The sequence below is a fragment of the Bos taurus genome, chromosome 16 (genome assembly GCF_002263795.3).
Source record: "Bos taurus isolate L1 Dominette 01449 registration number 42190680 breed Hereford chromosome 16, ARS-UCD2.0, whole genome shotgun sequence".
Lineage (NCBI taxonomy): Eukaryota > Metazoa > Chordata > Mammalia > Artiodactyla > Bovidae > Bos > Bos taurus.
This window is the reverse complement of record NC_037343.1, coordinates 50910362-50927655: the sequence shown is the minus strand read 5'-3', so window position 1 is coordinate 50927655 and position 17294 is coordinate 50910362. Positions and strand designations below refer to the sequence as shown.

General features: G+C 46.3%; 1 protein-coding gene across 2 annotated transcripts in view; it reads right to left on the bottom strand.

Moving 5' to 3' along the window:
* GNB1 (G protein subunit beta 1) overlaps nucleotides 1–17294 on the bottom strand; it is a 77107-nt gene that overhangs the window by 5746 nt on the left and 54067 nt on the right. For both annotated transcript variants that reach the window (XM_005217017.3, NM_175777.3), the window contains 5 exon segments: nucleotides 16099–16201; nucleotides 12162–12200; nucleotides 10521–10627; nucleotides 6602–6665; nucleotides 5371–5533 (listed from right to left, as the gene is read on the bottom strand). In XM_005217017.3, coding sequence (XP_005217074.1) covers nucleotides 5371–5533; nucleotides 6602–6665; nucleotides 10521–10627; nucleotides 12162–12200; nucleotides 16099–16155 — 430 coding nt within the window. In that variant the 5' untranslated portion in view covers nucleotides 16156–16201.

The window sequence follows — 17294 nt, the reverse complement described above, 5'->3', positions numbered from 1 at the left end:
CATCTCTGTTGTCTTAGCACAAGTGACTCTGAGGACTGCATATATGGAGTGAGCACCCCACCCGGGAGGCCCAGGGACAGTGGCAGGGCAGCCCCTGACCCCAGCCGGCTCTTCCCAGGCCACACAGAGCCACGTGTGATGCTGTGTCACTCAGTAAAACCAAAGACAAAATACACACCAAGAGAGGAGAAGCCTGATGACAGCTGCTGATATGGAAAGCATAAGGTTGTTGAGGAAACAAAGCCTTTACCTAACATATTACCTCACTGTCTCCCATAGAAGAAAGAGAGACAATTTCAGAATATCAGTTCTGTGCCTAGACAAGGACATGTGGTCAAGTGCTCCCTAGAGTCCACATCATGTCCACAGGACACCGGGGACCACATGGGTGCCCTCAGGGGCTCCTCCCAAGGTCCCCGAGCTCCTCTCCAAGAACAGCTCTCACTTCCTGGCACACTGCCACCCTCATACAAGCCAGTCTTCCAGGATCCAGTCCTGGAGCCTCCAGCACTACCCTGTCCGACTGGAGAGCACAGCCGACTGGAAAGAGCACTGTGCTTGTGTGCCCTTAACAAAATCCCTTCCCCTTGGGTGTATATGAATTTATGTGTACCTGTATGTGTGTGCCCTCACCAGAACCCTTCCTCATGGGGGTGTGTGTGTGTGTATGTGTGTGTGTGTGCGTGTTTGTGCATTGTGTGCACCCTAAGTAGAATCCCTTTCCCAAGAGTGTGGGTGTATGCACGTGAGTGTGCCTGTGTGCCCTCAGCAGGACCTCTTCCCTGCAGTTTGTGTGTGCACATGTATCCCTGTGTGTGTCCTCAGCAGAAAGGTGGCTGGCCCAGGCACTGGTGCCTTTCCAGAGTCCCAGAGGGTCAGGGAAACAGACAAACATGGCACCGAGTGGGGGTGTGCAGGGCCTCTCTGAGACCCGAGTGGCAGCAGGACAGCCTGATGGAGGGACGAGCAGGCCACGGTCCAGAGGGAGGAGGCCTGGGATGAAGCAGGACGGGCCCTCTCTCCTCCTACAGCCCACCCTGCTGGCTCCTGTCACGGAAAAAGGAACCAACAGGCCAGGGGCCCCGGACAGCAAAGACAGCCAGCCCACAAACATGAAGCGCTCGCCACCGCAGGACGGCGGGCCATCACGGCCCCAAGGAAGTTCGGGCTAAACTCCTGACCAGGCGATCCCAGGAAGACACTCGTCTGCACTGGGATGGGAGGGTCAGGAAAGAAAAAGGCACTTTCAGGGCATTACTGATTTCTCAAACACATGATCTAATAATGCCTTTTTGCCAAAACAGCACTCAAAAGGTTATTCTGTATGTAATGTAGTCTCAACAACAACAAACACTCAGTCTCAAGGCTGGATGCTCAGTCCCTGAGTAGTTTTTAGAGGGCACCTTGCACTCTGCAAGACAGACAACTTAGATGAGACATGTGAGAACAGAGCGCCGTCTGACAGGTGCTCCCTCGGCCCCGCAAGCGCTCCCACAGCCTGGGAGGCCAACTTGAAAGAAGGAATCTCGGCTTGCTCCAGGTGGGCCCCGTATCTTATGGAAACAACAGCAACATGAAACTGCTCACAAGAGCCTCCTTCTTGAGGCTGTACAAGCTTGATGCCTGCCCCGACTCTGCAGACACCACCAAGCATGAGGGCCTGCTGAGAAGAGCACCCAGATGGGTTTTATTGCAACTGAGTTCTAAGATCCTTCAAGAAAATATCCCAACCCTGGCTTAATGCTCAGGCCTGAGACGCCTGAATGAGGGCTACCAATGCCCTCAGATGAAGTTAGGAAGGACAGAGACGAGACAGACCACACATGCTCCAATCTACTGAGTCCACTGACCTTTCACACCCTCGCCCGACTAAAGGGAGGCTACGTGAAGCTCATCGAACATTAACCTTTACTGATCTGAAGCATCATGTCTGAAGTCACAAATACCCTTAAGATGTCGAATGTTTAAAACATACCACTCAGCTCTCAAGAAGTAAGAGTTCACAATGCATGAAGGAAACACAATTTCTAATGCATTCTAATACTAGTTTTATTTTTTCTTTCAGCAAAGTGTTAAAAAATTTAAAAGATTTAATTAAAAATGGAAGTCCATACACTGAACTGGATAATAAAAGATTGATAAACAGTAAGAACGTTTTTTAAGTGTTGTGAGTTCACTGACACTGTAAGCAAAGTGTCTTATGAAGGGTGCTCACTGGACAGAAGCCCCGTTCACAAGGATGGGGCAGGCAGGCTAGGCTGGGTTCCACCCCCAGGAGTAACCTTCCTATAACAACTATGAGCTCTGGACAAATATAAAGCAAACTCCTACAAACACTGGAAGCAGCAGACGACAAACTGCAGGGAAGCCTGCACTTGGAGGCACTGGGGGACCTTGCTTTTCAGGTGCTGTGCCTGCAGGCAGGTCCCCTCCTGCGACAGCCACAACCACGCAGCCACACCTCAGACAGCATATCTGTGGCCCAACTTCCTTGAGCAGCCAGTTAAGGGTTCTGGGCAACCACAGCCAGAAAGTGAAAGAAGAAAACCTAGAAAGGAGAAAGCCATACAAGGCCCTAAAAAATCACACACCGACTCCCCCACATCTGTCCAAAGCACACACAGGCAAGGCAGCTGAGCCCACACAGCATGGCTGCTGCCCACAGGACCACACGGCAGGATTCCAGGAGAGTAGTCTGCACAATACAACAGCCGCAAAAGCCCAGGATACAAGTCAAATCACTAGATGCACCAAGAAGCAGGAAAATGTCACCTACATTTGAGAGGAAGGAGCCACCAAGACCAACCTCAAGGGACTGACTGCTAGAACTGGCAGACAAGAATTCTAAAGGCAGCTCTTGGAACAGCTGACAAAGATCCTATGCTCATTATAAATTAAAAAAGACAGGAAATCTCAGCAGAGAAACGAGAACCATTTTTTAAAAAGCAAACAAATTGTAGAATTGAACAAGTAAACATCTGACTTAAATGGCTTGCTGGGTGGTCTTAACACCACCATGGAGGTGACAGAAGTCACATGCACTAGAGGACGGCTATGGAGAAGCGGGAGGTGTAATCTAAGAGATGACGTGAATGCACAGCAGAGAGCACCAAGCACAGAAAGTGGACCTCTAAAATTTCCCCAATTTAGTGAAAGACAGAAGTTTACCAAGTCAAGGTGTTGAAGCACAATAAACAAAGAAAATCACTCCAAGGCACATCAGTCAAACTGCTGAAAAATAAAGAAAAATCTTTAAAATGCTAAAAGAAAATAATACCAACCCCAATGAAATATATCAGCAAAAATATTCTTCAGGACTGAAGGATAGTCAGTATTTTCAGGTGAGGACAGACAGAATTCCTTGCTGAGATACAAACCAACTGTAAGAAGTGCTAAAGCAAGCCCCTCAGGCTGAAGGGCACCCAGGAGAAAGCGCATATCTACAGGAAGGAATGAGCACCAGAAATGGTACAGACTTGAGTAAATGTAAAAGACTATTCAATTTTCTTCAAATGGCTAAGCATGTTTAACGGAAAAAGTGTAACAATATACTGGGGGCTTATAACACACAAGGATGCAAGACCTAAAAAAAGAAAAGTTTCTAAAGGGTAAGGAAGGGCAGGAAATGGACATTTATGGCTACAAGACTCTTGCCTTTCACATAAATGGACACAACAAAATTGGCCGCACCTTAAGAATCGTTAATGTACGCTGTAATCCCTACATAACCCCTAAAATATAATTCAAAGAGGTAACCAAGAAGCCAACAGATACAACTATAAAATAGAATTCTAAACAATCAGGTAACCCAAAAGAAGGCGGGAAAGGAGAGGTCATCATAAACCCCAGTCCATCTGTAATGCAGGGAGCAGACACGGAGCTCACACTACTAGAGAGACAGAGACATGCAGAGTAAACAACGGACTGTGTTTATAAACCCAGTTACGCAGACGGAAGAAATACACCATGCAAACAGTCAGCCTAAGAAGGCTGGAATGGTTGCAAGAACATCAGATAAAGCCTACTTTCCAGCAGAGGTTCTGAGAGAGGAAGAGGGTCAGTTCTTAAGAATGACAGTCAGGAACATAACTGCTTCCACTGACATAAGTCAGAATACAAGAAGCAGAAATGCCCAGAATGAAGGGAGAAAGAGAGAAATCCACCCCACCTCAGCAACTTACAAAACTAAAGACACAGAAAATGTGAATAGCGTCAAAGTCCTGCTCTGACAAACACACTGAGAACTGCCCCACAGCCTGGCCTCCTGAGCACACGCAGCACGTCCTTGTCAGACCACCTGCTCCTCGGGAAGTGAGCCTCCACAAATGTAAAAACTCAACCAATACAGAACACTGTTTCTGAACATAACTGCATTTAATCAGAAACAACAGGTTATCAAAATGGTGCTAAACATATTTCCACTGAATGACAACATAGCTAAAGCCACACTTGGAGGGGAGTTTACAGCTTTAAAGGCTCAATTTGAAAAAGAAGGAAGGCCTAAGGTTCCACCTTAATAAGAAGCTAGAGTTAAGAAGGAAGCAACCCCAAAGCCAACAAAAGGCAGGAAATGACACAGAACAGAAATCAGTACAATACAGGCAGTGTATCTTTAAAAATTTAAGAATATACAATTAACCGGCCAGAATCAATTTAACAGACACAATGCCTGAATGATGTCAAAAGGACGCCAGTAACTATGATAATTCTCTGGTTGCATGTGAAATACATGAGCAGAGGGTGTAGTTGTGAATGAGGATACAGCAAGAGAAGTAAAATAACTGGGGTGAGACCTTCTTTTCCAGAAATGTTATGTCTTTTGTAATGAATAATAATTGTCACAGGTAAATTGAACTTAAAACAACCCACTATCTAACAGTTCCAGCAGGCTCCGTTCAGGAGACCTGGGCCTACAGGACTGTTCCGCCCTGTGCAGCATGAGTGCTGGTCAGTAATCAGTCAGGGTGCGTATGTGTGTGCACAAGTGGACACAGGTATGTGTAACATGCGTGTTTAGATTAGGAAACCCTTGTGGAAAAGTGCTCAAGATGGAATATGGTTCAGAAGCAGAGAAGAGAATGAACTATGTCATGCTGATATGGAAAGAAGTGGGCCACCAGCTACTACACAGTGACCCAAGTACCCAGGATCCTTGAAAACCAGACACTATAGTGACTTAAACCCAAAGGCTTCCTACTGGTAAAAGTGTATCAAGGCCTGTCTTTGATTTCACTTTCAGAGTATCTCTGGCCATTACTGCAGCCAATCTCATAAAACAACTACTGAGAAGAGGCAAGTGTCCATAGAACGGAACTAATAATGCCTGGCCACAGCACACATGACTGTGACTTTATTGATGAGAATGTGTACCTGTGTGTCCAGCCAGCTCACGACTCACACGTACATTCCCTTCACGAGTTTTCAGATTGTAAATGGAGCAGATGTTATCCAGGCCTCCACAGGCCACGTAGTTCCCAGAAGGGGCATAAGCGCACGTCATGACCCACGAGGAGCGCAGAGGGATGGCATGGACCTGAAGGGCAGAACACACATGATGTGAGCGTGCGGCTCAGACACATCGCCTACCGACACTGGGATCCTGCTTCTTGTCTTCAACTGTCACTGCCCCAGAGGTGACACGGCAAGACACTGGCCAAAATTAGTTTGAAAATAATTTTTATGGGTAGCCAAATGAAGGAAAAATTTAATTAGAAATTCAGTGCTGCACAACAATTTAATGTAGAGTTTTTATTTTAATTGCTGCACTGCTTGGCTTTTAGGATCAGTTTCCTGACCAGGGATCAAACCCTGGCCTTTGGCAGTGAAAATGTGGAGTCATAACCACTGGCCCACCAGAGAATCCCAAATGCAGATTTATTACAGTCAGGCAGGCACTTCAGGAATACCAGCAAAGCCTCCAAATTGAAATTACATGTTAAGACGAAAACATTTCATTGGCCTATCAAAATGACTATAAAATTAATTCACAAACTCAAGTATTTTTAGTGAAGTAATCAAACTAGACATTACTATAATTAATCCTACAACACACCTCCCTGTGTTTGAGATTTAAGTACCGCAATCTTTTTATACACATTTGGTATTCTCCAGCAAAATACAACTGAATTTTGTCTGCTATACACATTTAGACCAACGACAATACTTTTTCCATTCAATATGGATTGAACAATCTTGGATTAAATTTTTTAAATAATTTATACTTTAAAGTATAATATCTTTCAGGTTATTTCTTGTGAAAACTAGTCACTAATGGAAAACTATACTTCTGCATTTTTAAATAAAACATGAGATTTCCCATGAGCTAAAATTGGATTCCTGGCTCCTAGAAACATGGAGGAGGCCCTCCCTCCACCTGCTTTGTAGGGAAGACCAACCATGCCATAAGAGTTCAGCCTGGCAGCACAGGCCACACGTGCCAGCTATGTGACCAGGTTTCCATCTGGCCCAAACCAACTTTACTCTAAAAGTGACACCCCTGTGCTCCTCCGCCCTCTCCTTTACAAACTGTACGTAAGTGAACCCAGAGTTTAAACACCCGCCTTTGCCCGGGCTGGTCCAGGTCATGGTCTGCAGTGCCTACCTTGTTTGTGGTGTAGCTGTCCCAGATAATAAGTTTACCATCCTGCGAGGCACTGACTAGAAGCCTGGAGCAAAGAGACAAAAGCAAACTCGTCAGCAACACTGGAGCCTCCCCAAAGACAGCAAATGAAAACTAAATTCTCATGACAACTAACACATACTTCAATGGTACATTCCCTTGAGATAATCCCCAGCCAAGTTCTAATTGTTACACCAACTCTGAAAGCATGAGAAGAAAACACCCGCACAGGTAAGAGTGCAGGCCTGACGGTGCCTGTCTTCAGGTGCAGACCCAGCCGCAGCCCCTCAGCTATTCAGATAAGACACGCTGGTTGCCTAGAGCTGCTCTCTCGGGGCTTCTGGTCGCCATACACCAGATCTGAAGCCCACAGATCTTTCATGAGTCAAACGTGGTAGGAAATATTTAGTATATAATTTTATGCTCCATTCTGACACATAAAAATCATAAAGGACTAGTAAGTTTTTAGATACTCAGAATTTATAACCCATTTCTCACCAAAATGGGAATCCAGGTCTCCTAGAACCATGAAGGAACTGCCTTCCCACCTGCCTTGAAAAGAGATGCCAATGTAAAGCACAGCTGTGCCTGGTCCCACAGAAGAGCCTAACGAACATTTTTTGTGCCAAGTTTCTTGCTCCTGTCAGTTGGGCTAAGCACAGACCCTGTGTGTTGAAGAGGTGCTTTGTCTGCATTTGCACAGAGGGACAGATGTTGCCAAAGGAAAGCATGATCAATAGGCAAAGGAACTGCAAACGCGAGTACTCCAGGAACCAGCCCCTCCTGGACAACCTGGGGACTCTGCCCTACAGGTGACGCTGCTCCAGGACAGGTGAGAAGGTACCCATGGAGAGACCTGTCAGTGGGGTGGACACGGAGAAGGGTCTGTCATTTCAGAGACTGCATCAAAACACGGTCTCAACCATCTCAGACACAAGTGCATTTGGCTTCTTGACCTGCTCAAACCTGGAGGTACCATCACTTGAGTCAGTCTGACAACTGATCTTATGTTCTGATGCACAGACTCCTTCATGTGGAGTCTGGCAGGGAATACACATGTGTTCAGCTCTGCATGACAACACTAATTCCAGTGCAGGCTCCAACTCTATTATTTTGGAGATGCAATTTCTTAAAGCAAATCCCTGCCTTGAGGTGCAGTTATAAATACATCAGGCACTTGAAAGACCCTGTGTATCAGATCAAGGGTCACTTGGCGGCTCTATTACTTTCAGCCCCTCTAAGTACAGGTTGGCTGGAACATCAGAGCCAACGTAAAGAAGCTCATCCCCTGGGAAGGTCACCTCTACAAAGGTCTCCTCGTCAGAAAGCTTAATATCTGCTGACGTGCCCAAGGTTGTAAACTTTAAGCAGCCCTGATCCCCCAGAAGGTGAGAGAAGACACACCTCTTAATCCCCAAGAGGACTGCCATGAGGCCCTGGCTCCTTCTGTCTCCCACCTCCTCGGAGCACAGAGGCAGAGCCAGGAGAAGGCCGAAAGCCCCAGTCCGGGTCCCAAGGCCTCCCCTTCCTGCACACTCACAAGCCTGGATGGATTAGCAGTGTTTCCCTCTCAACTGTATCACTTTGGCAGATTTCAGAAAAGGGAGAAAAGGTTTAACATTAATTCACATGATTGAAAGAGACTCTCAAACATTATAAAAAGTAGACTTTATATATAAAAATTACAATACATTGATAAACATATTATACATGTAATACGTACTGACACAAACACACCCACACGCCTCACTGTGGGCATCTCCTATAGCTTTATCTCCCCCTGAAAAATTTCTAAATTTATTCACTTGTTTTTAAAGTATTTATTTATCTGGCTGTGCCAGGTCTTGGCTGTGGCACGAAGGATCTCCAGTCTTCATTGGGGCATGTGAACTCTTAGTTGTGGCATGTGGGATCTAGTTCCCTGACCAGGAATCAAATACAGGCCCCTGCACTGGGAACGTGGAGTCTTACCTACCGGACCACCAGGCAAGTCCCTCTTCTATAGTTTTAAAATACAACCAGCTAACTACTGTGATAGTCTGAGAATACCCATGAACCACACAAATATAATAAAATAACGGGTATTGCCAAATTATTATTATGACTCATTAACCCTGAGTCATGAAAAAAGTTGTATAATAAACTTTGATGTCTATGAAGATGCGATAAACAAAATGTACATCCAAAACATTAAAAAAAAAAAAATTCTGATATTAAAGTAGAAAATTTTACTCTCCAAGAAACATGGCTATCTAGGGGGGAAAGTCTCCGAAGGGCTCTGGATAGCAGGAGTTGTCCTTGGTATCATTTTTTGTTTTCCTGGTTTATGATTATAAAACAGCCCTCATGTAAGGGCATTATACCAGTAATTGCCATTTGAAGAGCATCTGTAAAACACACGTCCATGTACCCTACACCGTCCAAGAAAGTGAACAGGCCAGGTGGTGCACAGCAGCCTTCCGGGTACTCTGCCTGACCCTGCTCCTTGGGGACCACGACCCTGAATTGGAGCTGCTGCTTCCTCACGTTTGCACCTTCCACCACCGGATTCCCAAGCACAGTTTGTGTTCGAACCAGAGGGCATGCAGAGCCTTGAGGATGTGGTCAGGACACCTGCATAATCTAGGGGTTCCCTGCCCCCTAAGCCCCTCTCTTCATCGTCACAGCTCTGGCCGCACACTTGCCATAGTTCTTTGAACACAGCTCTCAGTCACCTCTCAGGACACAAGTGACACATCACTGTCCATCCAACTTCCTGTCAAACCAGGACACTGATGTTCCCACAGATCAGGAAAGACCCCAAAGGTAAGACACTATATGATTACCATCTATTTTTTTAGAAAAGAGTCTAAGATGGATGGATTAGTAAGGGCAATTTTCCTTTTTTCCTCTTCTATTCTTTCTGATCATTGCCATCATTAACAGGATCTAAGTTAGCTCTCATTTGCATTTGGAATTATATGGGATACTGTACAGAACAAGCTAAAAATAGAATCTTTTGTTCTATAGCTGTGGACACACTAAAGCAGCCAATTTCACGAACAAAGGAAAAAAATACCAAGCAGAAAATTCCTGACAATTAAAACATGAAAAAAATGCAACTCAAAGAAAAGCATCTGATGCTCAAAGTATAACATGTTAGGTATCTGAAAAAACACATTACAGTTTCAACATCACATGGCTTTTTCTTTAATTATTTGGGAGGAAAAGTGGAGAAAGATTCCCAGTACCCTCCAACAGGAAGATAGAAGGAGCTGGATGGATTTCATTTCGGCAATGCTGCAGGTGAAGGGAAACAGGGGACGAGGAAGGGGAAGGAGGCCCAGAGAGGAATGGTGAGTAGTCACTTAGAAAGAGGTGTGAACACAGGCAGAATTCAAGGAACAGAGGGATCGCTAGAGAAAAGGGGGTGGGGCGGGCAGGCCAGGGAGAGTCAGAGACAGCACCTCTCAGGCACATGCTCTGTGCCCCAGTGCAGGCCCTCAGGACACACACGTCACTGTTTTAACTCTCCCAACACCGCATGGACTGGCTTCTGATCCCTGAACCAGGTCACCAAAACCAGGAGAGGATGTGGTCATGAGGCCATGAGAACAGGCTGGAAAGAAGAGCCATGGCACAGTGGGCAGGTCACCCTTCAAGATGGCACAGAGGGGACAGGTCAGCCCCCCGGTGACACAGAGGACAGGTACCCCCGATCCTGAGGTGGCACGGGCGCTGTGCCATGGAGCTGGGAAGACAAAGCTGAAGGGAGGGTGGTGACAGGGGAACGGCAGCGTGGCCAGCTGTCCTGTGTGCTACACGTCTGACAGCAGTTCCCAGTTTTTTCTTTACCAATCCCAGCCTGTGAGCTCTGGCCCCAACCATGAATGCCCACATGCCCGCGTTCCGGCCCACACACCTGGAGTCGGTGCCCCAGTGCATGGCATAGATCTTGGCCAAGTGTCCCCTCAGCGTCCTCCTGGTGCGCATCTGGATTCTTCCCACAGGGTCGATGTTGTTTGTGATCTTAAAAATAGAAGTTACCAAGAATTAACAGTACGGGAGGCACACCCTCCCCCTGCCCCCGCTGCTGAAGTCTCCTTCACGCCCACAATGCTCAATGACGCCACCGCCCTGGATGGCTGTGCCTGCCTGGCTCCTGCCAGTTAGCCCGGCCTCGCTCCATTGTGAGGCCCCACGGCAGGCGCAGCAGCTTGGTGCTGGCCCAGAGCCTCCTGCCCCCATCAGCACACTAACTGGCCATCCAGGCCCAGCTCCTCCTGCCTCTGTCCGGCCCTCAAAGGCTGCTCTTCCTCCTAATTACAGTCTCCTCACCATCTAACAGGGCTCCAGGAACATAGACTGCTTGGTGCTGTGTGTGCTGAGCTGGACAAAAGTGGTCATCTCTCCTGCACTCTGGAGTTTAGGGCACAAAATTGCATGTGCACACGTACTGTTCACCCAGCACACAAGAGCCTGACGTTCATGACTCTGGATCAACAAACGGAGTAAGTGTGTCACCACAGTGGGCTTTAAAAAACATAGAGTCCAAAGTGCATCTGAGAATTCAAATGCAGGTGATCCCAGCAGTCTAACTTTAACTTATTGTTTAACCCCAATTAAACAATAGCTTCTAAAGCATTGAGATGATGTAAAAAATGTAATCATCCTCAACAGAAGGAGGAATATAATTTTTCTTTCACATTTCTGTTCAGTGTTTGAGACAAAAATTTTTTTTCAATAAGGTGAAATTCACCATCTGAAAATACATAATTTAGCAATATTTAGTATATTCACAACATTGTTCCACTGTCAGTGGTATCTGGTTCCAAACCATCTTCATCATCACCCCCAGAGGAAGCCCCTCATCCACTAAGCAGTCACTCCCTACAGCCTCCTCCTCAACCCTGGGCAAGCATGAATTTATTTTCTGTCTCTACAGGGTGACCTGTTCTGGACAGTTCATATACACAGAATCACACAACATGTGACCTCCTCTCACTGAGCACCCGTGTCTTGAGGTTCACCCTCCTATGGCTGAGTAAGTCCCACTGTGTGGACAGGCTGTGCCTGGCCCTGCTCTCATCCCCTGAGGGCACACAGCTGCTGGGAGCAGTGTTGCCAGGAGCATTCGTACACCGGCTGGTCTGAGCATCACCTCTAGTCTCTCTGGGTGTGTACCTAGGAGTGGAGCCATGGGTCATAACTCAGGTTTAAATCTCAGAGAATCTGCCAAACTGGACCTTAGAAACTAAAGTTCTAAGGCAGACCTAATTAGGGAGAGGAACTTCAAAACACCCATATTGAAACTGTAATAATATTTACAACTCTGACCTAAGAGGATATAATTACTTAAGGCTAGAGAGGTATTTACGTTTTATCTAAAACTCACCACAGCCTATGCCCAACACTGACAATGACCTGCCAATGAGACCCTTCAAACAGGGGCCCCACCCTCACTGTGCACAAAGTCAGAGCAGCTCCTTCCAGAGGCCCAGAGCAGGCCCCACAAGCATCAGCCTCTACAGCAAGTCAGTGACTCTGCATCAATGGTTCTTACCTGAGAGAGAGTCGCATCTGCACACGCCTTCCGAGCATCCTGGGAAATGACAAGGACAATGGGACATTAGTGCTGCTCCCAGAACAGGCTCCCCCAGACCCAGGCCGCAGTCTCAGTTAAAGTGAAAGTCGCTCAGTTGCGTCCAACTCTTTGTGACCCCATGGATATACAGTCCATGGAATTCTCCAGGCCAGAATGCTAGAATGGGTAGCAGTTCCTTTCTCCAAGGGGTCTTCCCAATCCAGGGATGGAACCCAGGTCTCCCGCGACGCAGGCCAATTCTTTACCAGCTGAGCCACCAGGGAAGCCCAGGAAATACTGAAGTGAGTAGCCTATCCCTTCCCCAGGGGATCTTCCTGACTCAGGATCAGAGTGTCCTGCACTGCAGGTAGATTCTTTACCAGCTGAGCTACACAAGGAAGCAATCTCAGAGCCTCTACCAAGAGCCTCCCCACCCTGCCTCGAGCCCAGGGCATGCTGGACACAGAACCAGCCACACACAGACACATCTCAGCCTGCAGATCACCCCCCCAACGCACAGCACCCCTGTGCCCTCACCCCTGCCCGCAGCCTCCAGCACCCCCCACAGCACTGCACCTGCGTCCTGAATTATGGGGCCCAAGAAACAATGTCTAGAAAGCACTGAATGGCCAGCCCAGGGAACCTCTCTTCTAGAATGTTAACTCAGGACTGTGTTTTCAAGCCAAACAATCACTGATGCTGACCTCTATGGAAAGGAGCAAAGGGTCTGGAGTCAAGGCAACCAAATCTCTGGCTGGTCACATCCTGCTGCTTGCTTTCTTATCTGTGAAATGACCTTGTGAAGTAGGCAAGAAATGTAATAAAAAGGGATGTTCCTCAAGCTAATAAAGACGTCCTTGTTGTTCTAAGCGATCCAAGCTGCTAAAAAATAAATCTGGAAATCTCAAATCTGGATATGACTTTTACAAACAGAAAGCCACACATTATGAAGGGAAATGAGACACTGGCTTTGAAAGAACTCTTGAGTGTAGGAGTGGGGCCTAAGAAGAAAATTTGGGTGTAGGAATAATTTTAAAGGAAACTGACAATTTCTCATAAAACTCTGCCATTGTGTAGCCATCTGCCCACCTGCGCTCATTGATACACATCTGAACGCTCATGTGAACACTCCTGAAGGCATCCAGGAGACCTTCTCCAGGGGCCAACAGCCTCACTGCTAATTATTTTAACTTCATGAAGCTGGTGGTAGTATTTACCAACCTAGAACATGGAGACATACTCAAAGAGATTGCTATTATAAATGTACCAAATAGCTAGATTCCAAATTCAACTTAAATTATCCTATTAGAAGCCTTTTTGCTCAGTTAATTTTGCCTATTTAATTACACAATTAAAACAGGAAAATTATTTAATTGAGTATTTCTGTACCAGCACCTACTCTGGTGTCAGGACCAGGCAGAGGGGAGATCCCAAGTTGCAGGTCTCCCACGTGTGGTTTTGTTATGGTCCCTATGCGCAGTATTCACTTCTGAATACCATTCTTACTGATGTTATATAAGGCTCTCAATTTTTTAAAATGATGAGTATTTAAGAAAAATTTTTGTCCCTGTCATATGTGGCCTGTGGGATCTTAGTTCCCTGACCAGGGACTGAACCCAGACCACCGCAGTGAAAGCCTAGAGTCCTGACCACTAGACACCAGGGAAGGCCCTGGTTGGGACTCTTGACAAGAATTATTTTAAAGGAAAAAGCAAACCAAGGACATAAGCAGCTTTGCCCTGGTTAGTGTCCAGAGATTAAAATAGATTTTGTAATGTCCACAGCAGACTGTGATGACACAAGAGAACACAGAAAAATCATTTTAGAAACTAAACACAGGACCCACAAGTGCTGGTGTAAAAGTCTGCAGCACTCCTCAGGACAGGCATCTGCACTGTGCAGAGAGTCTTCTCGTAGGAGCCATCTCTGCAGCTGCTTGAGACTGACAGTGACGTTCAGCACTCTTCAGACTCAATTCCAACTAAATGGCCTGGGGCAATGTTCACAATGCCTTATTGTTTAGCCAAGGCTCCTGTCTGTCTGTGCTGAGGAAAATCACCACCCTGTCCCTCCACAGAGGAGAACACCCTGGCCAGCAGCCAGCCAGGCCGAATCTGGGTGGGTGTCCCACCAGCACAGGACAGCATGTGGTGAGGCCATCCACTTGGGCCACAGTGACTGCAGTGCCCACACATGCCACGCGGCCTGGGGTGCTCACTGGCAGGGTTAGCCCTGGAGCTCTCCTTCATCTGTCAGAAGCTCGCGTGTCTAAGATGCACCACGTTTCAGTCAGCATTCCTCACAGACACCACCACGGGTCAGATGAGACGGTGCCTTGGGGTCTTTCAGCTGAAATACCAATCTAAGAAGAGACCCTCCTAGCGTCATCCACCATCTCCCGCTGGACTCATTGTGTCTCCATTCTTTAACAAGTACGTGTTTCTTGGGCAAGCAGGAAAAAAGGTTTTCCTTAGTTCTAGTCTTCCATTCCCGTTTGATGTACTGCCAATTCTGTTTTGTGCAAGTAAAAGGAACCAGCAGGGCTTCAAAGGCAGGGCTGTTCAGCTCTCTGGCTCTACCTGCGGACGATCCATGGGGAGGGGACGCCACGAAGATGCCAGAGGTGCACACTGAGGCAGTTTTGTGCTAGAGACACTGAATTGGCAAGACTCAGCACCAAGAGCGTAATGCAATAAACGTACTTATTAATTACATGTCAATATGGTAATCTTTTATATATACTGGTTAGATACAGTTGCTAAAAATTAATCCTACTGGTTTCCTAGTACAGTTTTCAAGTCCATACGTGGCTCACAGGACAGACCTGTCTCCTGTGAGGAGGGCTGCATGTGCTTCACAGAAATTGGGTTGAGATGCAACACTCACTTTGAACCCTTTTTTTCCCCCACAGTATTTGGAATTTTTTTAAACCTATACCATACAAACTTTATTTGCTACGAATAGACCTGAACCCACTATTTATGAACAACAACTTGTTGTTAGAAAAACAAAAGTTCTGATTTCTATATTCCAGAGTGTGGCTGGACGTATTAAACAAATCTTCTAAGTCCTCCTTATTCTTATTGAGCTATATTGTATCTTTTAAATGTTGAGATTGGAAATTCTTACAGTAGAAGGATCTCTTCTGTCTCCTCTTTGGTGCATATCTCAAATAATCCCCTTATCTTTTCTCAAGTTCAGTTAAGAACCTGGCTAAAATGACACTGGTCTTTCCTTCCAATTACCATCAGGCCCTTGGAGCATATAATTGGTCATTTAAAAGGAAATAATTAGGTTCCCCTTTGAAATACCCGTGGCTCTGCAGCATGCCTCTGCAAACCCACCCAGCAGACTGCATGGAGGGGTGGTGAGGAGGTGCTGGACAGCTCTGCAACTGTCCTTCTTTCCAACAGGCAGCTGGACGGGACCCAATCATTTTTATCTTCAAGTCAGCGTCTCTGTTCTAACAGCCAAAACCCTCCCTAGGGAGCACTCAACAAATCACCCACACCTAGAATACTTCCAGTGTTGTTGCCACTCGTGCTTCTAAACAAGTTTCCTGCCCTCAACTCAGGGGTCACAGTGGGGGAGCAGACACCACACTCTGTACGGTGACCAAAAGAAGGTCCAGAAGCCAATTCCCAAGGTTAAGAAAAAAGGCCCTGAAAGATGTCTGTAATTTCTATGGAAACATTCTAGGTATATTCAAGTAACAATATACTAGAAAAAAATCCTGAAAATAAGGTGCTAGGCCAAACATCTGGATCTATAGTTTCTACATCTTGGGCCAATTAAGATTCAATTTCAATCCAAAACAAGGAATAGCCATTCTGAAACCCATCTTTCCTTAAAACAGTAACATCACACCCAAAATCCAAATGATTAATGAAACGAAGCACACAGGCAGTTTACGTACTCTAATTTGGTTTTTAAGCTGTTCGGCCTCCTGCCGTAACTGGTCAAGTTCACTCATCTTCTAATCTTAGTGCTCTTCAAAGCCACCTCAAAGAATCTGAGATCTGAAAGAGAAAAACAAGTACCAAGAATGAATAAACAATGATTGAGTCATTTAATGAAGCTGGTGAGAAAAGAGAATTGAAATTTTGAGAGCTGTGGTTTCATTATAAGTCAGAGAACTTTTCTTTAGCCTTCATCAGAACATGTAAAATGCCCACAAGGGCTGGGTCAACAGAGTGTAACTACTGTTGTACATGAACCTCGAAAAAATGACAGTGTCCAGCAGACAGCGCAGAAGGCGGTGGTGGGCCGAAAGAAAGTCTGTCTAGAAGCAGTTTTCACAGAGGATCTGGACTTCATTATTAACTCAAGAACCTAAGGGTGATGTTTAGAACAGCTCTCATGTGAAAACTCAGGGCAGTTAGTTCAGGATGGGGCACAGCGGCCACCTGGCAACCTAGCACCTCAGAGGCATGTTGATGACCCTGAACCCATGACTGCCCAGAGGACATCAGCAAGTCACACAGCAAACCCAGAAGGACTCAGCTTGGTGTCCAGGCCTCTGATTCAGGACAACTTATTCTCCCACAAAAATGTGCTCTGGGATCCCAAGAGACTCAGAAGCATCACTGCAGCCCTTCCAGGCACAGGCCCAAGAGGGCTCAGTACAAGCAACCCTGTTGCCCACTCCTGCCCCAGCCCCACCCCTAGGCTCATGAGACACTATTCTTGAAATCACTGTCAAAACAAAATTATCTGTTAAACAAGAGATGTGTTTTCCCGGGGGAATGCCATAGTTGGGGGTTGCATTTCTGACCAAGAACATAGCTGTTAAGGCAATCCTAACTGTGACCAACGTATCACAAAGCCAAAGAAACAATCACAAACATCTTGTAATCACTTAAGAACACAATCAGCTCCCACCCGCAAGCACAGCATATTGCAAGGCCCTTAATTTCCTACGCAAATACAGGCGGGGAGATTCTTCCCTCCTAGATTTTGTGTGAAAGTCACAAGGTTATTATAATATAGACCAGATATTTAATTAACAGTGGTCCTTTATTTTCTTGAGACTGGAGCACATCTGGGGGAAATTATCTGGATGACCCAAGAAACACAGTTGTTAGTTCCCAATCTAGATAGACTTTAGACTTT